General features: G+C 42.9%; 1 protein-coding gene across 7 annotated transcripts in view; it reads right to left on the bottom strand.

Moving 5' to 3' along the window:
* Positions 1-23,507, bottom strand: part of LOC126470365 (thrombospondin type-1 domain-containing protein 7A-like) — a 1,214,159-nt gene that overhangs the window by 800,682 nt on the left and 389,970 nt on the right. For 6 of the 7 annotated variants that reach the window (XM_050098171.1, XM_050098172.1, XM_050098168.1 and 3 more), the window contains exon 3: positions 6,953-7,123. The exons of the other annotated variant lie outside the window; for it this stretch is intronic. In XM_050098171.1, the coding sequence (XP_049954128.1) occupies positions 6,953-7,123 (171 nt within the window). The remainder of the gene's footprint in view (positions 1-6,952; positions 7,124-23,507) is intronic. 7 annotated transcript variants of the gene reach the window in all.

Consider the following 23,507-nt stretch of genomic DNA (forward strand, 5'->3'; position numbering starts at 1 on the left):
CAAAAATTTGCGACTGCATGAATCATTCCCCACACTCGACATTTTTTGATCTTCTTTGTCTGGTCTTATTACACCACTGGATTAAACGAGGGCTTAAAAATTGAAATATTGATGTTTGTGTAAATTTTACCTACAATTTTGTGAATTTTAGCAACATAGAAAAAATTACATCTTCGCATTCTGCAGGCCTTCTGACTGCAAAACTACTGTGCATGTAGGGGTTGAGTTTGGATTAAATTGTCAATGTAATTAGTTTTAGCATAAGATTTAGAAAAGTTGCTTTTTTTATATTACCCTCAAAGGCATGATTAAATTAATAACGCTAACGAAATAGTCCATTATGCTGGTGGCATAACAGCCCAATCAAAAGAGATAAGAAGTCGAAGATTGTAATTGTTCATGCACTCAGAATTTTTGTACAGTGGTAGGAGGGAATGCCATGAGCGACATACTAGAAATCCTGACTGGCGAGAGATGAATGTCAGGGTGGAAGTGCATTTGAAGGTCATTTTTGTACGGTTTTCTTGTATAGCTCGAAAACCGTGGTCTGCAAGGAAAATGTATTCCAGTACAAAATTTAAATGTACACTCCTGGAAATTGAAATAAGAACACCGTGAATTCATTGTCCCAGGAAGGGGAAACTTTATTGACACATTCCTGGGGTCAGATACATCACATGATCACACTGACAGAACCACAGGCACATAGACACAGGCAACAGAGCATGCATGATGTCGGCACTAGTACAGTGTATATCCACCTTTCGCAGCAATGCAGGCTGCTATTCTCCCATGGAGACGATCGTAGAGATGCTGGATGTAGTCCTGTGGAACGGCTTGCCATGCCATTTCCACCTGGCGCCTCAGTTGGACCAGCGTTCGTGCTGGACGTGCAGACCGCGTGAGACGACGCTTCATCCAGTCCCAAACATGCTCAATAGGGGACAGATCCGGAGATCTTGCTGGCCAGGGTAGTTGACTTACACCTTCTAGAGCACGTTGGGTGGCACGGGATACATGCGGACGTGCATTGTCCTGTTGGAACAGCAAGTTCCCTTGCCGGTCTAGGAATGGTAGAACGATGGGTTCTATGACGGTTAGGATGTACCGTGCACTATTCAGTGTCCCCTCGACGATCACCAGTGGTGTACGGCCAGTGTAGGAGATCGCTCCACACACCATGATGCCGGGTGTTGGCCCTGTGTGCCTCGGTCGTATGCAGTCCTGATTGTGGCGCTCACCTGCACGGCGCCAAACACGCATACGACCATCATTGGCACCAAGGCAGAAGCGACTCTCATCGCTGAAGACGACACGTCTCCATTCGTCCCTCCATTCACGCCTGTCGCGACACCACTGGAGGCGGGCTGCACGATGTTGGGGCGTGAGCGGAAGACGGCCTAACGGTGTGCGGGACCGTAGCCCAGCTTCATGGAGACGGTTGCGAATGGTCCTCGCCGATACCCCAGGAGCAACAGTGTCCCTAATTTGCTGGGAAGTGGCGCTGCGGTCCCCTACGGCACTGCGTAGGATCCTACGGTCTTGGCGTGCATCCGTGCGTCGCTGCGGTCCGGTCCCAGGTCGACGGGCACGTGCACCTTCCGCCGACCACTGGCGACAACATCGATGTACTGTGGAGACCTCACGCCCCACGTGTTGAGCAATTCGGCGGTACGTCCACCCGGCCTCCCGCATGCCCACTATACGCCCTCGCTCAAAGTCCGTCAACTGCACATACGGTTCACGTCCACGTTGTCGCGGCATGCTACCAGTGTTAAAGACTGCGATGGAGCTCCGTATGCCACGGCAAACTGGCTGACACTGACGGCGGCGGTGCACAAATGCTGCGCAGCTAGCGCCATTCGACGGCCAACACCGCGGTTCCTGGTGTGTCCGCTGTACCGTGCGTGTGATCATTGCTTGTACAGCCCTCTCGCAGTGTCCGGAGCAAGTATGGTGGGTCTGACACACCGGTGTCAATGTGTTCTTTTTTCCATTTCCAGGAGTGTATTACAATCCTACAGAAATGTCCTGGTCTATTTTCTGTGGGTCTCATACTTTTTGTGTAGCAAGCGAGAGAATATGAAAATCTCGTACGTCGTTTTTGAAAGCATAACGGGTTGAATAAAGCAAATCTGTAGGGGCAGCTGAATCACCCTGTTGACAGTACACTGAGGAGCCAAAATAATTATGTCCACTGCCCACTGAGTGATGGAATACCGCCTGATGGCGCTGCGGGAACTTGATGCGCTGAGGAAAGCGGATCAGAGACGAATGGAGAGCCATTGTGACAAGGATATGGTCCGTAAATGGGGAAATCCTCTAGTATATGCGACTTTGGCAAAACGCAGATAGTAATGGCCCAGTGCCTGGAGAAGAGCATTACGTAAACGGCGAAGCTGGCGGCTGTTCTCGTGTTACTGTCGTGAGAATCCGTGGAAAGTGATTGAAAAACGGTAAACTCACGAGTGCCCGACAGGATGTTAGACGTCCATCCTTCGTCTCAGAACTTGGAGGTTGGAGGCTTGCTCGCTCTGTGAAACAGGATAGGTGGCAAACTGTGTGATTTCTGACAATAAGGTACAATACGGTGAAGGCATAAGTGTTCTGGATCACATCGTTCATGCCGCGTAGCCCAACATGGGGCGCAACAGCAGACCGACCACTCTGTGTTCCCATGTTGACCAAATGACATAGTCAGTTACGGCTGCAGTGGGGAGGGAGTCATCGATATTGGACCATGCATCAATTGAAATATGTCGCCTGATTGATCAGATGATCCCGTGGTTTTTTACACTAAATTTTTCGTCGCGTACGGATATGCCGTCATCCAGCAGGGGAACATACGCTCGAAACGTGCACATCAACACAGACTCAAGCAGGTACTGGCAGTGTTATGCTATCGGGGACATTAATCCAGGCTTCCATGGGACCTGCTGTAGTAATCGAAGGCATCATGGCAGCTGTTGACTGCATGAACACTATCACAGGCCTATAATAGTGCTACAGTGGTCTGAGAAGCACGATAGTGAACTCACGTTGCTGCCTTGGCGACCAATTTCTTCCGATCTGAATACGACGAAAGACATCGGAGACGCTGTCGAGAGTAAAATTCGCACCCACAAACCACCGGCCCGTAGTGTGCCGGAATTATATGATCTGGGCGTAGACATATTGTGCCATATACCTCAGAAAACCCGCCAAGGACTTCTCGAATCCATGGAAAGCAGAATCACTGCTGTATTGCTTTCCAAAGTTGGACGAAAACTCTACTGCGTAGATGGTCACTATGTTTTGAGCCATCAGTGTGTGTTACAGCATACCCATATTTTCCAAGATGGTTAAATGTATATATGAGGTCATAATGAACATAACCAAATAGTTTACTCGTCTAAGTTAAGAGACTTGTTTATATTGTTTTCTTCATGGTCATATACCACAGCATCGTTGAAACTCCGTTTCGCGTACATCCTACGATTCCTGTAGTCTGTGTCCCATGTTTCAACCATCCATGAATTGCTGTCGGCCTAAATCAGATCTAGCATGTACCATTTTCTTTGTCTTATACTCTTCCTAATTACGCAAACCATTCTTCTAAAACCAGCAGGCTGTTACCTGCAAGAATATACACGAGTTGCTACAGATAATGTACCTTTTCTTTCTATGTGATGGGCCTTCATCTTGATAGCAACTCAAAGGTTCGTGTAAGAATGTGTCTGAGACTAGTATCTCTACCTTCGTGTACTGATCAGTAAATACTTTGACGAACTATGAGTAAGAAGAAGAAGAGAAAGGAAAAGGCTAGAGATGGGAGTCATAATCTTGTTCATGTCCTGATATTTCGAAAATGGAGTAAAGGTAGGAATTTTGACTCTAATACATTTCGAAAACATAGTTCCACGCAGCCATGAAGTTTCTTTAAGTTCTAAACACTTCAGAGCTCTGTGAAAGGCTTCTTTCATTTGGTACTAGGTCACAGAACCTTAGTTTAGGTTTAATCTCTTGACATGTTTAAAATATACGTACTTACCGTTGAGATCTGCCTGTACGTAGACAGAAGAGTCCATTGGACATTAAGAAACAAACAGTAACATGTAACACAGTAAAAAAAGAAATAAAGGCTTCTGGCACACAACATTTATTTGCAACTAAGTAAAGATAATGGGTGTACAATGGGTTGATAAAGGTAAATGACATTTTCAGAGGAAACCATGCTTCAGTAACATGACTTTCAAAGAGGTCAACACAAATATCAAACAGAAAAATGTTAATCAAGTTTTAACATAAAAGTATATACATACTCAGTCCAAACAGAAACAAAACTCTTGCAAGAAAGTTGCAATTCTTCGAAGACAGTGTAAACCAGATTGTTATGTACTTGCGTCCATTGTCAGCGTTGACCATTTTCCAGTTACTACAGGGGAAGGGTGTTGAGGTCGGATGGTTGTCGATCAGCGATATGCTTTATGTTCCTCATATCAACGAGGTCTATGTAGGGTGTTAAACAGTCCTTCTTCAAATATTACCTGTTGTGAATTACTGCTCGACTTAATGGGCTATTTTTGACACAAAAGATATAGACATGGTTGTCCTGCTTATAACAGAAGTGTATTAGCCCAGATCACATAAAACCACACGATGATTACTAGTTTCATCATCAGATCATTGGTATAGAACTTTTTCTTCAATACAGATGATATGAGGGTGGCTATTTAATTTCGTTAAAACTAGAAATAATTATGTACTTTTATGTGATCTGGCCGACTTAACATCCGTAATACGAAAGCCAACTGTGAGATCGACTCCAATAAAGCTGACAATATCAGGTAATCATCACAAAAAAGTTGAAAATCATTTTTCCTTTATTCCTTGTGCGAATCATATAACGTGACATTCAGACATATTAGGTCCAGATCTCTGTTCGTTTACGACTCCTGTTTGAGCACACAGCTTTCTGGGTGTCATCCAGCGCATGTTTCACGTCCGGGAAATACACCTGCTGTGATAATGATCTTCTCTTGAAGCAGTAAAGAGAAAGAATATTACACCAAGTGCGAGGTTCTCAAGCTTTCAACTAGAGTATGCAGTTGCCGAGAACCGGTAGTGTGGAATTTCACGGAGAAGAAAACTGTCCAAGCAGACAGAGAAGAAGTAGAAGAAGCACCTTTTTAAGCAACAAATACAGAAAATTATACGTAATATCTTAACTTAAAACCACAGTATGAGCGAAGGCGAAAGAAATGCAGATCCATTGAAACAATTATGAGCAACCGTGGAACAACCAAACGTTGTGATCAAGACCATTTTTATTTGTGTGACTTGTCCTATATATGCCAACTGACAGAAAGAGGTTAGTCCGTCCAAGTCACCGATTTCGACTACCATCGGCCTTCTAGTTGGGAGTCACTCCACTACACTTCTGTTTCCGAAAAAAAAATTGAAGTCAAAGATCATGACGCAAGATCTATTTAGAGTCAAGTGGAATCGTTAGATCAATTGTCAGTTGAAAATATGTAACTTCTACTGCCACGTATCAGACCCACAGCTTTAGAACTTTCGAGAAATCGAATAATTAGTGATTTCGATTCATTGCAGGTATATCGGAAGAAGAGATCCCTTAAAAGCCACGGCGGTGACCCTGCGATACACCACAGTAAATATTCTTCTGTTCTAGCCCGAGGGCGCGGAAATTGACTGTTCTGAAGGCGGACAGCAATACGAAGGACCACGGCAACACTTAGGAAAGATTTTATCTCCTAAAACATACGTTTGACTGATCTGAATGACTGATCATTCAATTTCTCGGAAACTTTCAGACTGCGAACACGATACGTATAAATAAAATGCGCTTAGTTTCAAGTATTCTAACGATTCCACCTACCATGATATGGATCACCTGTCATGAATCTTGATCTAGAATTTTTCGAAAACCAAACCGGTCTGATCTAATGCTTTCCACACGAGCTACGTTCCGGTGGCTTTCTACTGGTAAGGCGACCATGGTCGAAATCGGTGAGTCTGACCTCTCCTTATGTGCCATTGACAAACATAAATGCGAACATTACGCAATACGAAGATATTTTCTCTATTAAACACACGCTGGGATGATATGTGGACTTGGGGCACAACTCGAAAGATATTTTTCTGTGCCTAAAGTAATAAGAAAAGGGAAAAGTAAAGTAGTAATGAGATAAAGAATTAGGAAAATCTCCTTTGACTCAAATAATTTAATTAAAGAAAGTCAGAAAAATATTAAAGGTTTTCCTCAGTTCCAAAATGCACACCTTTAGGAAGCAAACGCTATAAACCATCAAACTTTCCGTACAAATGTAAAGGCAAACGTATGGCTACACTGGAAGAGTGATTTATACTACAAAAGTAGAAAATACAAAATTATTTCAATGCTGCAAGGAAACTGGTGTAGAGGGAATATTCTTAGGCTGTACATTCCGTACAAACGGGAGAGAGGGTCCTTGTTACAGCCAACATGCTTCGAACATCAAAGTGGTTGATAAAGGTATTAGGGGAGGTAAGTAGCTAGGAGTATAACAACAGTATAAGCAATGCAGTATTGAAGGGAGACAATGCCCACACACAAACCTACAAAGAAAGCGGGATACCGGTAATGAAATTAAGCACAGGAATGTGAACGGAATGGAAGAGCGAGCGTGTAGTGCCTAACGAGGTATTACCATTCGCAAGCTGTCACCCGGAAAGTAGCTCATTTGTGAAAAAATACGGGTAACACTGCAAAGCAACTCAGACCGAAAGAAAGGTAATGATATCGATAAAATCACAGAAGCAAGTTAGAAAGAAAAGAAGCAGTGAAAGGAACGTCGCCACTGCTACAAGGGAAACAATTTCAAAGGGAAAAGAAAATTGTGTCGGGAGACAGATTTCATTGCGCACAAAGGGGAGAGCAGAAGGGAGTGTAGTAAGAGGCGAGGAATACCCTTCTGGTGGCCGCATTCGAGGATGCAGGCTGCTGCGGTGGCTGGCTGCATGGAACGGTCGCACTGGTACTCGAGCACGGCGCGCCCGTCGATGTGGGCGCACCACACCGTACGCCACTGCAAGCCGTCCCCGCACGAGCCAGTGTTGGGGAAGCAGGGGCCCCAGCCGCCTGCAACAGCGCCACACTCCCTGTTAACCAATCCATTCCTCCCACTCTCCAGCGACAATTCGGCCATAAAAATCGCTGAAATTACTCCAGCCTTGAAGTCGTGAACCTCGAGTGGCAATTCGATCGGGCAGACTAAATCTGGCGAGAGTTCTCTGTGCGTTGTGTTTGTCATAAGTCACAGCCCAACATCTAAAAGGGTGCTATTCATTGAGACTGAGCCCATAGGCGAACTTGAATATTGGTAACTTATCTGAAACTTTGTGCTTGTGACGTGGCACATTATCTGCTTCACTATTAATAAAAAAAGGACAACATCGGTCCAATGCGTTGTGAAATGGTTTGTCCAAAAGCAATAAATAAAATAGATTAGAGAAATACCTGACACAGCTTATTTGCTGTACATGATTTAGAGCATTACTCGACAGTTTCACAGAACATTTCACCGTTTGAAACTTCCTGGCAGATTAAAACTGTGTGTCTCCCGAACTCGAGAACTTCGTTTTACACGGGCAATTTCGATGCCAAATTTTCTCCTTTTAGTCTATATTTTTCAAAAAAGGGGAGAATTGTCCCCGGGGCATAGTGGGTAGGGGTCATTTTACATCGCCTGACCACAATGTCTCGGTCGCCAAACAGGAACATATTGAAGGGATAAATGATCACAGCAAAATATTCATTTATTTATTGACAAAAATTACTCTTCCTCTTCCATGACGTGTCCCTGTCACCAAGATTTTAAAAGAAGAAGGGACATGTACTACTTGCGAGAAAAAGAAAACAAACAAGAAGTAACACTTATGAAACACGCACATGCACCGTCGATACTTCGCGGACGCCGTCGCCCCATCTTCGTAGCATGATTCTCGTAAGGTCGTGTAGGCACCGTTATCTCTTCAAATCACCTAGTTGTGATCTTGTCAAATTTATTTCCTGGCGCGAATGATCGAGCTACGGGGTGGGTCGTGGAAGATTCTCCGCAAGAAGTTTGAAAAGTACTGGCTGTACTTAGGGTTCTTCACAATGGCACAATGACGATCGTTTAAATAGTTCCAAACTTCCATGAATCCTGTAACACCACCTCCAAACAAATAATGAATCGCGTGACCTCTGATTGCCGGCCGCTGTGATCGAGTGGTTCTAGGCGCTTCAGTCCGGAACCACGCTGCTGCTATGGTCGCAGGTTCGAATCCTGCCTCGGGCATGGATGTGTGTGATGTCCTTAGGTTAGTTAGGTTTAAGTAGTTCTAAATCTCGGGGACTGATGACCTCAGATGTTAAGTTCCATAGTGCTTAGAGCCACTTGACCTCTGAACTATGTGATAGATTTGTGTTACATCCTCTGGTAATAAACAGCGTCCGGGTAGAGGAGAGTGTGTGAATCGACATAAACAGGTAAAATTCATAAAAATTGTGCCAACATTTGACGCACAAAATACCATATCTCTTTCTCTGGCTCACAATGTAGCCAGTTGAAATGAAATGAAACGTGTATGAATTCCTAAGGGACAAAACGGCTGAGGTCATCGGTCCCTAGATTTACACACTACTTATGTGGTGTCACCGTCAGACACCACACTTGCTAGGTGGTAGCTTTTAAATCGGCCGCGGTCCGCTAGTATACGACGGACCCGCGTGTCGCCATTGTCAGTAATTGCAGACCGAGCGCCGCCACACGGCAGGTCTAGAGAGACTTACTAGCACTCGCCCCAGTTGTACGGACGACTTAACTAGCGATACAACACTGACGAAGCCTCCCTTGAAGATAGTTAGAATAGCCTTCAGCTAAGTCAATGGCCACGACCTAGCAAGGCGCCATAATCCTTTGCTATATATATTGTGGTTATAACATGTATCATCAAGAGCGATGTTCTACAAATGTGGATTAAAGTTAAGTATTCCAGAAGCTACGTACTTTTCTTTATAGCATTTATTCCGTATCCTGTTTCAGACCTCACGCCAGCCTGCGTGAGTTTAAACGCGTGCCTTTCGGTTACCCGTCACTGTGGACTGGCTGTCTTGTCAGTCCACAACAACTTAAACTAACTTATGCTAAGAACAACACACACACCCATGCCCGAGGGAGGTTCAAACTGGCTCTGAGCACTATGGAACTGAACTTCTGAGGTCATCAGTCTCCTAGAACTTAGAACTACTTAAACCTAACTAACCTAAGGACATCACACACATCCATGCCCGAGGCAGGATTCGAACCTGCGACCGTAGCGGTCCCACGGTTCCAGACTGTAGCGCCTAGAGCCGCTCGGCCACTCCGGCCGGCTCCCGAGGGAAGACTCGAACCTCCTGCGGGAGGGGCCGAGCAATCCGTGACACGTCGCCTCAAAGCACGCGGCCACTCCGCGCAACGTAGCCGGTATTTGTCTGTATCCCGACGTTGCAGTTCACACACAAAGGTGAATCGGCGAAATGGATCCTATGGAGTCTCTCTCGAGTAATCTGTTTTTTGTTTTCCGGCAGGTAGCGTATCGAACGTTCGTCTGATTCTAGCGTTACCGCGTAAAAAGTGCACCATACTACATTCCAATGCACGGTACGATACGTCAATTTGATGACATCAGGCTACCGGTGGCGAAGTAGGGTGCGATAGACGTCATAGGCTTTTGTTAGGTGAGAGATGGGGAGAACGTTCCTCAGGCAGTCATATTCGAGGTAAATCCTCCCAAAATAGGAAAGTGGCACCTGTAACTCAGTATGCGCCACGGGAGAGTCAAGGGAAGATTGTGCCAGAGCCTCTATCAATAAGCCAGTGAGGTTGGTCGGACATCACCGTCGAAGCTTGAGGTGCATATCAATGTATAGAGGGACTGCTCGATCATGAAACCGACTGAGTTGCCCAAGCACGACTCACGACCCGTCCTCACAGTTTCACTTCCGCCTGCACCTTATCTCCTACCTTCCAAACTTCACAGAGGATCTCCCTCGTGAAGTATGGAAAGTAGGAGAGAAGGTATTGGCGGAAGTACAGCTGTGAGGAGGGGTCCTGAGTATGCTCGCGTCCATAGACCACTTGCCCGAAAAAGGCAAAGGTCTCGAGTAGGAATATCAGTTGGGCACATAGTTTTCACTTTCCAGGATGTTTCATATCAGCGCTCACTCCACTGCAGAGTGAAATCTCATTCTGGATTTGACAGTGTTACCTTTTTTTTTGTTTCCAGGTTTTGTTCAGAAAGAATGATCTGATTGAAACATCATTTAATTTACGAGAGTCTTGTGTTATCTAAATGTCCTGAATTTAATATTTAATTCGAAGGTAACAATCTTGACAGTTACATATCACACCAATGTAGTTTTTTATGCGCAGAATTGTTAGCGCTTTGAAGAGATGAACTTTCTGACACTTAATTTAAATAGCTAGAGCAGCTGTTCGCTGAATATGGTAGAATATGGAAGAATGGTTCGATGAAGCTCTACACATTCGTCTATCCTGTGGAAGCATCTTCATATATGCACAGCTAGTGTCACCTGCACCCACACAAACTTGCTCATTGTAGTCAATCCTTAATCTCCCTGTACTGTTTTTATATTCCTCACATCTCTTCATAGCCAGGTTCACTTCTGCTTAATTTCTTGTGCCGTAGGCTGTAGAGTTGTGCGTTCCTCAACTTAATCCTAGCAATACCAATACATTTCTCATAGCACGCATTAGCAGTTGGGGGGGGGGGGGGGGGGGGGGGGGCGGGCGGGGGCGGTGCATAATGCCCATCCGAAAAAGAATTTTAAAACTCTAAATTCGTTAACTCTTGTTGACTTACATTAACACCATAGTTTTTAAATAGGTGCTGATGTTTTAGTTGCGTCTATAAAACGAAACTATCTTTTATCACATTCTTAGCAACATAAACACATTTTCAGTAACGTGTACTACCGAAGGGTGGTACTATATGCCAACTCTAAAAATATTTAAGAAATGAAAATTTCGTTAATTGCTGTTGACTTTTACTCGCAACATATTTTTTAAAGAGATACTGATGTGGAAGTATGGTTCTGAATCTGAAAATATTTAATATATGAGAAGTGTTGGGAAAGAGGTAACTACTATTGAGACTTAAATTTTTGGTTTACGTTTAACTTAAAAATTTGAAACATTTATGGAATCAGGTAGAAGAATTCATTAGAAATAATAATTTTTTCAAAATTTTAAAATATAAAGTAACTGTGCAGACTACAGTATTTTCTCTCATTTGCTCGAACAAGGAGAAAGTGGTTACTACGAAGGTTTTGATAAAAATTCCTTTCTTCAGGTTCCGAGTAAAGATTGAACCTTAAATTCTGTCATATGTTTCTTACTTTTTCAGTTGCTACAGACGTATTGTGTAGCCAAAAGTTTCTTTACACCCAATGCTGTTATTTCTAAAGATGATAGCCTCAGCTGCCTGTTAATGTAAACTTTAATTTTCTGCGAAAGGTTTCACTTGCATCTGGTTGTTTGGAGATGGAATTTGCTTTCCAGTGAAATGGTCCAGCTCGTAACTCACTCTAAAGAAATTCGATTGAGGGATAAGGTTGCGAATTTGGGCAGGGTAGTTCAGTAAATTCAAGTATTTTCTCTGAAACTAGGTATGATGGTAATTGTGCATTATTTATTTATATCAATGGCTGGATTTCGATGATGAAAATTGAGACCCATAGGCTCACCAATGATTGTAGTTGCACTTGCCTCTGTACAGGATTACTCTTCAAAATTTGGAAGGAGTGTTCGGCACCCTGTTCATACAGTACGCTTTAAAGTTTTGCGATCTCTAAGGACCTGGGCACATGTGGAGAGTGGAAAATCACTCTAATAGGACTTCGATGTCGTACGTCCCAACCAGCACGTTATATCCGGACTCACTCGGTTCTCTCCCTCGATTCACCATTAAAAAAAAACGGCTATGACGTTGATGAATTACTCCTGCGCTTCTGTAGACTCGAACACATACCCTAACTTCACACAGTAACTTTCGGTTGCATAGTGTATCTCATTGCGGTGTTGAAGGTATTGTTTCTTCTGTGGCCATAGCATAACCCGGTACACCAGCCTTATGTAAGGGGCCAGGTCGTGGGATGTGCTGTGCTAACAGAAATACTAAGGTAAATCCATTCCGTGGAATGTTGGAATACAGACCAGCCGGTTGCTTTAGTTTTCAGATCGTCCTGCATAATGGATGTTGTTAGCCAACGCATTTTTGGTATACGTAAAAGGGACTCCGTTTTTCATTTGATTTCCTCTCTACGTAGGAAAGCCCCAGTTTTGGTTTGCTTATAACTGTTTTCCAATATATGTTCTACAGCTTATTTCCGCTGAAGTGCATTCTTAATTACTTTGTGGGTTTTCGGTATTATCAACGTGCATAAATCAGGTTTTAATAAATTCCCTAACTGTTATATACTTCAAAAATCTTTTTTACTTCGAAAGAGGAACGTCAAATTTATCTCAATAACATGAACTTTCTTTCTCCTCGTAATGCATGGGAGGAACTTTTACATATTATAGTAGCAGGTGTTTTTGTCACCTTCTGCTGACATTTTACGTGGTGAAAATTAAATGGCGATGGGGCCTTCTACCTCTCTATACAGAGCGTCCGAGTCACAGTTTATAATCCTGTACTACCTAAAAAATCTTCAGCCTTAGTACTCGGAAGTGAAGATGTAGTGACCGGAAATGAATACGCAGTTTTATATTGAAATAAACAGCATAAACTTCACGGAACCACGTTGGGACACTTTAATGATCGCCGTATATTGTCCTAATAGTGCTGTGTATAATCAGAATGGCCACTGACCAGTAGTAGCTGAAATGTTTCACAACGCTTCTTACGATGGGTCGGGCCCCTGGTAAATGACACAGGACTGGTATGTATTTGCGAACGGACTTAAATCACAGTCCAAAATACTTTCGACTACGTAACACTACTGTCAATGTTTATTGACGCCGACCGCTGTGGCCGAGCGGTTCTAGGCGCTTCAGTCCGGAACCGCGAAACTGCTACGTTCGCAGGTTCGAATCTTGCCTCAGGCATGGATATGTGTGATGTACTTAGGTTAGTTAGGTTTAAGTAGTTCTAAGTTCTAGGGGACTGATGACCTCAGATGTTAAGTCCCACAGTGCTCAGAGTCATTTGAACCATTTGTTTATTGTCGTCTGCAAATATAGGAAAGGAAAAACCTGAGAGAAATTCTGCTATATACACTGCACCCTTGCAAGAGTCGTCAGGCGTATTTTTCTCGTGTTTCGGCAGATATATGAAATTTTGTTTTTGCAATGCGCAACTGGAGTCAACCTGAACAAATACTGCTCATCTCTTTCAAGCGACGCCCATTGTTGACGGTTTATTGCCTGTTACAAAGAAAATTATTTTGGAACTGGAAATTTACGTGGTCTTTTGATAGAACAGTCACAAATGACTCCATTGGGATATTAGTTTTATCGATGCTTGTCAGCGGGGGCCGCGAGGGGTAGCGGCTCGGTCTTAGGCGTCCTGTCACGATTCTCTCGGCTCCCCCCGTCGAAGATTCGAGTCCTCCCTCGGGCATAGGTGTGTGTTGTTCTTAGCGTAAGTTAGTTTAATCTAGACTATTTAATGTGTAAGTTTAGGGACCGATGACCTCAGCAGTTTGGTCCCATAAGATCTCACCACAAAAATTTGGTTAATGGGGACATTATAACATGAAGAGAAACCAATACGCCATCATCGACTAGCGTGCAGCTCTGGCCTTCGCGGACTGCTACCGCCATAGAGCAGCACTGCACAGTCTCTCCTGGAGTACTGGTCACCATTCGTGTTTCTCTGTCCCTGTTAGTGCACATCGACAAAACAAATGTCGTACTAATTTTGGACCGCTCTATCGATTGGACATGAAAAATTCCACTCTGAAAGTCATTTTGTTTATAACTGGGAACAAATCGATGATTTCTGTCGATATTGCATGTGGCATGAAAGACATAATGAGCAATATTTTTTTTTTTTTTTGGCTGGATTCCAGCTATACACTGCGAAAACGAAATGGAAAATGTATGTCGAATCACCAGAGAAAATTCTCCTGACGACTCTCAGGAGAAACATCCGGTATATACAGTAAACACGATGTAATAAGAGTAAGGGCCAATATTCAGGGATATGACAGGAATGCTCATTTGAAAAAAGCTTCATATGGACATAAATTCCATTCAAACTGGTTATTTGTATTTGTACATGCTCTGACCAAACCGCCACACACCTTCACTAAAGAAGAATATGCAGCTACGACGTACGTTTAAAGCTTCTGGGGTGGTAAGATTCCTGCTGCTGTCGGACAATACCGTCAGCGCTTTCCGACATATCGAATTCCTGATCTAAAGTGTTTAGCAGAGTTTTCAGCACAGTTCCTATTTTTCTTCTAAACATGTGGATCGACAACGAGAGCAGGAACAGCAAAGCATTGTTGAAATGGTGCAGCGTAGTCCTACTACCAGCACACGACGATTTTCTGCACCTATAATCGTCCCATGAATGTGTTTTGCTTCAAACGATCGTTCCTGACAGACCCCTAAATATTTTCCATTCCTCTTGGGACACCTTGTATGGCACTCAACGTACGGTTTTATTTTCGAAAAATTCAATAGCATAAAGAAGTTAACAGAAATGAGGCGATGATGCTGGTGGCGAACTCACAAGCGCAGGTTGCCTAGACGAGAACAATCGCTCTGATGATGGTCTACAACTCACCGATAATACACGATGGAAGATCGTTTTTCAAGCAGCAGAAGACACACAACCCAGCAGAGTTTAAAACTTGGGGTTTGCTGATTCTGGGAAAGTTGTTGGAAAACTACGCATCACTCAGGAATATTTTAGGAAAAATACTCTCTGCCAAGTGGGTACTTTTCAGCGTGGGAAAGAGAATTCTATTCAGGAGAAATGAATGTTGCTAACACATAATTTTATTGGTGATACGAAAAAACCAAGCTAGCTAACCTAGCGTTAAGGCACACCATGAATTTGGCAGAACGCCAGGGGAGGTATACACTTACTGTGGAACCTTCCGCTGCTTCACGAGATTTGAGACACTTCATCACTCAAGGGTTTGTTAGTGAACATAGTAGTTAAATATCAGTAACTGAAACTGGTGCTGAATACCTAGTCCAATACATCCGAGCTGTCATCATGAGTAACGAAAATCCAGCGTCCGGATATGCAGCGGTCTTACATATACAACATACAGTAAATTGCTTGACCCGCCCAGTTCCTGGTGGTGGTATGCACTGTAGTTATACTGCAGTTAACCTGTCAATCTTCTGGTTTTCTCAGAGGAATAATTAACATACAGAAATCTACCCTGAGATTATCATTTATAGAAACTACAATTGATTTAGCTATGGTCCATAGGAGATAATGTTTGTGGAAACAAAAACAATATTATGTAATGTAATTAAATTTCTACGCTGAAGCTTCTAATTAGTTTATTTTTAATGTCTACGCTTTATGGACGTAAACACTTGTAATTATTTAATGCAATTAACATGAACAGCATTAAAAATACATTATCATGTAAATGAGCACCATATAATGAAACTAAGAAGTTTCTCACTACAAGCATTGCACGGAAATGCAGCATAGCTCATTCACTCATTCTTGTCACATCGATTGCGGGCGTGCCCAGATCGGTTATTAATTGGTTTTCCACCAAGTAATATAAAATTACCTTTCTTTTATTTCTGAGTCAGAGAACCATCTCATCAAATAGACAGAAGTGGTCTTTTATGAGCTTGTACAAACTTTGGCAACACTGAGATACCCAAGGCATCAATATCTCAGTCATTACCACAAAATAATTCGATCCCTCCCGCGTGTTTCCCAAGTAGAAGGTTAGAGGGCACTAATAAGAAGAAAGAGACGATGAGAAAGTGAAAATACATTTGCACTGAAAATGTTAAGTTTCTAGAAATGTGGATGACATGAGACAAGTAGTAACTATTTTTTACCTATTTCGTGTTCGTTCACTTGAACCATAATAGAACCATAGATTACTAATCCACAACATCCGGTTCATGCTACAGTCCCTAAATTATCTTCGAATGAAGCAAATATATTTTAAATTAATAATATTTATTAAACTGGTCCTAGATTCTTAAACCGTAAAGAAATCGAACTCCAGGAAACTCAGTGCGCTTTTGTGAAGCGAAAATTATACTCTAAAGTTTGTAAGCTGTATCTGTAAAATGCTGCCATTGTTACCAGATGCTTTTTTTATAACACCGTGACACGGTGGTGCTCTATTCAAAGTTTTTCGGTCTGAATTGAAGTCCTGAGAGAAATGTTCTTAGCAGAATTTTTGCGGAGGAACGCTCTGGCATATAGCTCTTGATCACCAGATTATACGTCAGCATTAACGGTTATAACAAAATCCTCTTCATAAACTTCAACAGGGAGAAAGTTTCCTGGCGATCTGTCACTCAGATGGCTGATTTAATCTAGGCTGTCGCTGTCGTCCTCTCAAAGAAAAACAACTTGTATCGTAATTTCGAAATTTACTCTTTATATGACTTTCATTGTAGACTTCTCCATGACAACACAAACAAAACACTACAGAAATGGTTCGAATGGCTTTGAGCAATATGGGACTTAGCGTCTGAGGTCATCAGTCCCCTAGAACGTAGAACTACTTAAACCTAACCAACCTAAGGACATCACACACATCCATGCCCGAGGCAGGATTCGAACCTGCGACCGCAACAGCAGCGCAGTTCCGGACTGTAGCGCCTAGAACCGCTATGCCACCCCGGCCAGCAAAACACTACTCGTCATAGGGACCACCTATACGTCAGGCACATCACTCAGAGGTCAGAAGAAAAAAATGTAGAATATTATTCTCGACAACAGAGCGGTACTACCGGTTTTTAGAAATGATCATTGATAAGCGTAGGATGACTCTAAGTTTGACTTGGCATTTGGCAGCAGAGTTAAGTCTCTGACCTTGAGAGCGTCTCATCGAAAGAGCAACTACCCTAACACCACGAGCTCATTATCGCTTCCTTCTTGTTTCGAAAATATGCCCAGTTTTCATGCTTTCTTTGCTTTGTCTTCGTTCAGTCATTAATCTCCTGGATCTGAGACCATTTTTGATTACGAGATTCCTCTTCTCCACAGTTTCGTCTCTTCTTTTGCTCCTCGTAGCTTCAAGATGTTGGACCAAAACAAGGAACTCCACAAAACTAAAATAATATACTTCATATGCACTATACATCCCAACAGACAAACTACGAACGAATTCCTTTTCCTATTAGGAGTACTACCTTTCTGTACGAGGACTGCTTTTCTGAGTATTTCAGAAAGGACTGCTCATGGATTGCAAAGAATGATTCTGGAATTAAATTATCAATTTTCTGTCCATAATACTGAAGCTTCCGTGGTTGGTAGCTTTCACTGATTATTGTTCCACACAAAACGAAATACCACTGTTCATTGTAGTTTCAGACACATTTCTTACTGTATTTCACAGAATCTTTGTAATACTAGGCAGAAATAACCAAGTGAAGTGGCTCATGGACTTGCATGTGGAGGCAAGGTGGTGCAAATCCACGTCCGGTCATTCAGATTTACGTTTCCAGCGGTTTCAAAAAATCGCTTAAGGCCAGTGCTGGGATGGACCTTTCGAAGTGGCTGAGGTCGAAAGCCTTCCCCATTCTTCCATAATCCTATCTGGTGCTCCGTCTCTAATAAACATTTCTCCGACAGGTCTTTAAACCCTAATCTTACTTCCTTTGTTTTGTGTAAATCACCATCAGTTGGTTCACGGAACTAGAAACGAATACTTGATTAGTGTAGGAAAAGAAGAATGCTTCGACTCAACGAGGTCTAACAGCTGTCGAAGTCGTTTGTCACAAATTCTTGGTCAACAAAGACTTTGTCGATGTAATTGTGTATCAGGTCTCATTTAGCTAGCGATCAGCAGAGAAACAAAACTTCAACTATTTCGCTGGGGAACATCGCATATAAAGTTCCCTATCCGGGTAGGTCATTTAGATGAGAGCATAAATAAAACAAAGAAAGCCTCTACTACATGAGCATTTTATCTCAAATGGCACCGATTACCTGCGTTGGTTTACAACACGTAAGTTCAGCAAATAAGTAAATCAAGCTCAAGTTCTTATCAACACAGAGATTTTTAATTTCGTTCCCGAAGGACACAGAGTCCGAGAGTGGTGGCGTTGCCTCATCCGTGATTGTCTGTGAGATGCATTACTTAACACCGGGAACCCCATTTAAGAAACAAGGAGTAACTACCACTGTTACCTCACTGAACAAATGCAAAGAAACGCAAGATCCGCTAAATATCCACTAATTTAATCTAACTTATATTACGACCTGAAGATGAATAAACTGGAGGAAGTTCCGATCTTCCAGGTAACAGAACGACTTGTGGGAACACTTTCTGTTCCGTGTCACGAATACACCACTTATCCAACAACAAAACAAACACATCCCATGATTCTAAGCACAACTAACTTATCCTCAGACACGAGAGAGATGTTTGACTTAACGAGCCACGCCTACTCCAGGAGAAATGAAATTCCCGATCTGAAAAAGATCTACAGGTTCTAGTTCGGCCTCAAGGCATAGTATATGTGAACTGCACGCAGCCTGTATCGAAGTGCCTCTACATCAGGGCCCTGTAGGGTATTAGATTCCTACAGTTGAAAGTAATGGAAAGCACATTAGCGCAGAGCTGAAGTCGGGCCGTTTACCACATTTCACTCCAGGGGTAGAAGTGATAACTGGACTTTTCAACTCCATGGCTGCAGTACTTAAGTTTAGTGTCAATGTTCTGGTCAGAAAAATCACTCAACTCTGGTCCCACCATACGTGAGAATGGGATTTAGGCTATAGCTTCATTTTACGCCCTGTATATGCATATATAGAACAATGTTTGACTACAGTGAGCGATGTTGTTAAGCTACCACTAACGACGAACATTAGCGCAAGGTACATCAACTGGCACATTCGGTCGCCAGAGGCCTCCAGCCTGAAAGAGTCCTCGAGCAGTAGACCCCACTTGTAATTAATAGATCATGTCAATGACCCAGTTATACGAAAGCGCCAGAGGTTGGTTTAACTTTTGAATGTAGTTTCCATCAGGAAATTACTGATCAGATTTAAAATACGGATAATTATATACTTTCAATCGGGGTAACATTTTACCAGTTAGGGTGCCTTAGCGACTGTTAAATTTTTATTTTCAATTGGCTGTTGCTCCACCTACTTGCATTACTTTCTACTAAAAGTAACAGTTTATTACCTATGTGCTTTCTCGTTAGTATTTCAACTGTCCAACCAAATTCCTAAAAGCTCTTAGATTTGTGACTTCCCTTTAATTGCTCTGACTGTGAAGAGAGCTTCTGGCGACAGAGCATTAGATCCCGGAAAAATTCCTTGCTTTCTAAGACTGGCCGAAAGTTATCTTGAAAGAATGTGTAACTTTGTACTAGCATTAAAATTGAAATTTTACTCTAACAGGGAACAGTTAGTATACATTCTCACTTTTCCAAGCACTCATTAACTATAGACCTTAATGTTACAATGTCTGTTGGGATGTGTAATTTATTCTGTGTCCAGTATTTTTAAAAATGGTAAAAAGTAGTACCAAGTCACCCCGATTGAATGTCAGTGACATGTTGTGTAATGTTCTCCTCGAGAAGGGCTTAATCTACACAAGGCAAACTCACTGGAGAAAAAAAAAACTAAATTGAAGATAAAGTATGGGACAGGCCACATAGACCGTTGTTGGAGCGGATAAAAGTATCACCAGCGATGACTCTATTGTGTCTGACACGGTACTCCTCTGCAGACTCTTAACTAAGGTACGAGCATACGGAATAGGTTTCCAGATACATGAGTGGTTCGAAGACGTCACAAGTAATAGAACCCAGTACGTTGTTCTCGACGGCGAGTATTCATCAAAGACAAGGGTACCATGAAGTGTGTCTTAGCGAAGAGTGACAGCCCCGCTCTTATTACCTACATACACAAATGATCTGATGGGCAGGATGAGCAGCAATCCGTGGCTATTTACTGATGACAGTGTGATGTACAGGAAGGTGTCGTCCTTGAGTGGCTTTTGGAGGATATAAGATGACTTAGACAAAATTTCTAGTTGGTGCGATGAATGACAGTTTGCTCTAGACGTAAAAAGTAAATACATACGAGAAGGAAAAATCATCCCACAATGTTCGAATACAGCATTAGTAGTGTGCTGCATACACAGTCACATGGATTAAATATCTAGACGTAAGTTGTAAGGAAACAGGAAATGAAACGAGCACGTAAGGACGGTAATAGGGAATGTGAAAGGTCGACTAGAATTTATTGGGAGAATTCTAGGAAAATGTGGCTCATCTATAAAGGAGATCACGTATAGAACAGTGCCGCCGAGTCTTGAATATTGATAGAGTGTTTGGGACGCCCAGTAGACCTGATTAAAGGAGTACCTCGAAGCAATTCAGAGGCGGGGCGCCAGATTTGTCACCTGTAGGTTCAATCAACAGGCAAGTATATCAGAGATGCTTCTTGAACTCAAATAGAAATACCTACAGGGAAGACGACTTTCTTTACGTGTAACACTGTTGTGAAAGTTTAGCAAACAAGCATTTGCAACAGGGAACGAAATGACAAATAGTGGTTCAAGGTGCTTCCTGCTAAACATCTTTTGGCGACTTGGGAAGTATGTATGTAGATGTACATGTATAAAAAACGAAGACACTGAGTAACTACTGAATTAACTCTTCCTTGACTTACCACAAATTTCCAAACTTCCAGAATGCCACGATAACATTCCCCCGACCATAACGTTCCGTCTTCCGGTCTGATGGATCCTTCCGACTATTGTTGCAGGGCTGTACACGTCCACGGCCGTCTGTCCGATGAAGCGAAAAACGTGCTTCATCTGAAAACGCCTCCTGTCGCCACAATGTGGATGTCCAGTTGCGGTACTGGTGCGCAGTTTCCAGCCTTTGTCGCCTATGAACATGGGTGCCTGCTGTAGAGGCCAATACGCGACAACGTTCGCTGAAAGATCATTGAGGAGACGTTGTTGGTAGCCCCTTGCTTCATCTGATCGGTCAGTTGCTCAACATTTTCACGTCTATTCACCTGCACACATCTCCGCAGCCGTCGTTAACGCCTGTCAGCTATGAGCCGTTGTGCACCACAGTGGCCTCAGCACTTGTTTTCGACAACGCAATTTTACCATGCTCGGTATATTTCAACCACTGTGGGATGCAAGCAGTTCACAATAATAGCCGATTCGAAAATGCTTCCACTCTTGGACGGAAAGCCAATAATCATGCCCTTTTGGACGACGGATAAATCGCACCGTTTTTGCATTACAACAGCAACTGTACTATTGTTCGCGTCCTGCCAACACACTTTATGTACCCTCCATTGCTAGTGCTGCCACCTGCCGTCTCTGAGTGATTATTGGAAGTTGACGCTGAATATAGGAGGTGGTTTCATTAATGTGACTGGACCGCGCAAATGTAAGTGGTAGCCAATCCGGGAGATAGCGCTATTGTATTTGACCACGAACGGCACCTGTGCATTGTCGTCAGTTTGTTGTAAGTGTCAATCGTGGTCAGACTAGAGTTCCGTGTTGTTGTGAGTGCATTATGTCGGAGCTAAGTAAATTAGAAGGTAGGAAAATTTATGATGCTGGTATGGTGGATGCTTGCGAAGCCAAGGTAGCCGAAGTGTTTGATGTTTCAAGAGGTACTGTATTAAAGATTTATACAGTCTGAACGGAAAGCGGAAAAACATCATCCCGTAAGTCAGAACGCGGAAGAAAGTGTGTGTTAAGTGATCGTCACCGTCGGTCATTCAAGAGGATTGCGACGAATAATAAGAGGACGACAGCTGCAAAAGTCACTGCCGAACTGAATGTCGCAATCGAGAACCGTGTCATCACCAAATCGACACGATGGGAGCTACATAAATCGGGGATTGGAGGGCGAGGTGGAATTCCAAATGCCCGTAACAGGAGAACGTCGTGCCGCAGCCATAAAATATGGAGTATGGAGCAATGGAAGAAAATCTAATGAGTCTTGTTCCACACAATTTCCAAAGTCTGGTCGAGTTTACTTCACAAGAATGGAATATTGCGGAGGTTGGTCAGCCATATTGGGGGAACCATGGAGCCCATGGTTACTCTGTATGGTCGCTTTTCTTCCAAAGATTCTGTGGCAACAGTGGGTGATCAGGTCCTCTTCATGATACAATATTTGTTCTCCAATGGTGATGATGTTTTCTAAGACAACAGGACCCCTGTTCATAAAGCTCGCATATTCAAGAACTCGTTTTTGAGAACGAGGATGAGTTGTGTCATCTACCCTGGCCACCACAGTCACTTGATATCAGCATTATAGCGGCTTTGTGGTCTACTGTGGAGAGAAGTGTGAGAGGTCGCTGTGCGCCTCCATCATTGTTGCCTGAACTTGCCACTCGAAAACCTCCGAGCCGACGAAACCATACAACTTCACTATTTTGTTTTATAACTCGGTACAGACATAATCCATTGCACCTACTTGAAATACAGCGACAAGGGATGCTGTAATAAAATTCTCTAGATTGTTGAGCCGGAGAACAAGTATTTAAATGTTCTAGACACTCACATCACAGTCGTGCATGTAGAGGATGTCTCTCCTAAGAGACGTCATGCGTATATTCCATTCTGTTGCAGAGGATATTTGCAATTTCGTTTTTGCGTTGTGTAACTGGAGTCAGCACAAACAAATAGGCTCATCACGTCTTCCGTGTGACACCCATTGTCGACGGACAGCGTCAGTTTGTTTCCAGTTGCAGAAAAAATGATTTTTAAGGAGGACTTTTACTTGCCCATCCGAAAGAGCGGTCATAGGTTAGTTTAGTGCGTTATCTGTTTTATCGATATATATTAACAGGGAAAGTAAATCTCGTAAAACCACCAACACTACAGCAGCGGCATCGTTGCCTTGGAATCTTCGTTTTTATATGTCCCAGGTAATACATATCGATAAAACGAATATCGGACTAGACAAATTTGGGAGCGCTCTATCCGATGAGCACGTAAAATTCCGACTAAAAAATAATTTTGTTTCTAATGGGAAACAAAACGACGATTTGTGTTGACACTGGGCTAGGTATGAGAGACGTGATGAGCAATATTTGTTTGAGCTGACTTCAGATACACACTACAGAAATGAAATTGCAAATATTTGCCGAAACACCAGAGAAAATGCGTCTGATGACTCTCAGGAAAGACACCCTGTATATTCACACAGTCATTGGTTTTAAGTGTATCGGTGGTTAGTAGTTAATGGATGACAATAATATTATCTTCGAACTCTTCCATTTGGTCCGTGTTGTCATATAAAAACAGT

This window comes from Schistocerca serialis, chromosome 3, assembly GCF_023864345.2.
Source record: "Schistocerca serialis cubense isolate TAMUIC-IGC-003099 chromosome 3, iqSchSeri2.2, whole genome shotgun sequence".
NCBI lineage: Eukaryota > Metazoa > Arthropoda > Insecta > Orthoptera > Acrididae > Schistocerca > Schistocerca serialis.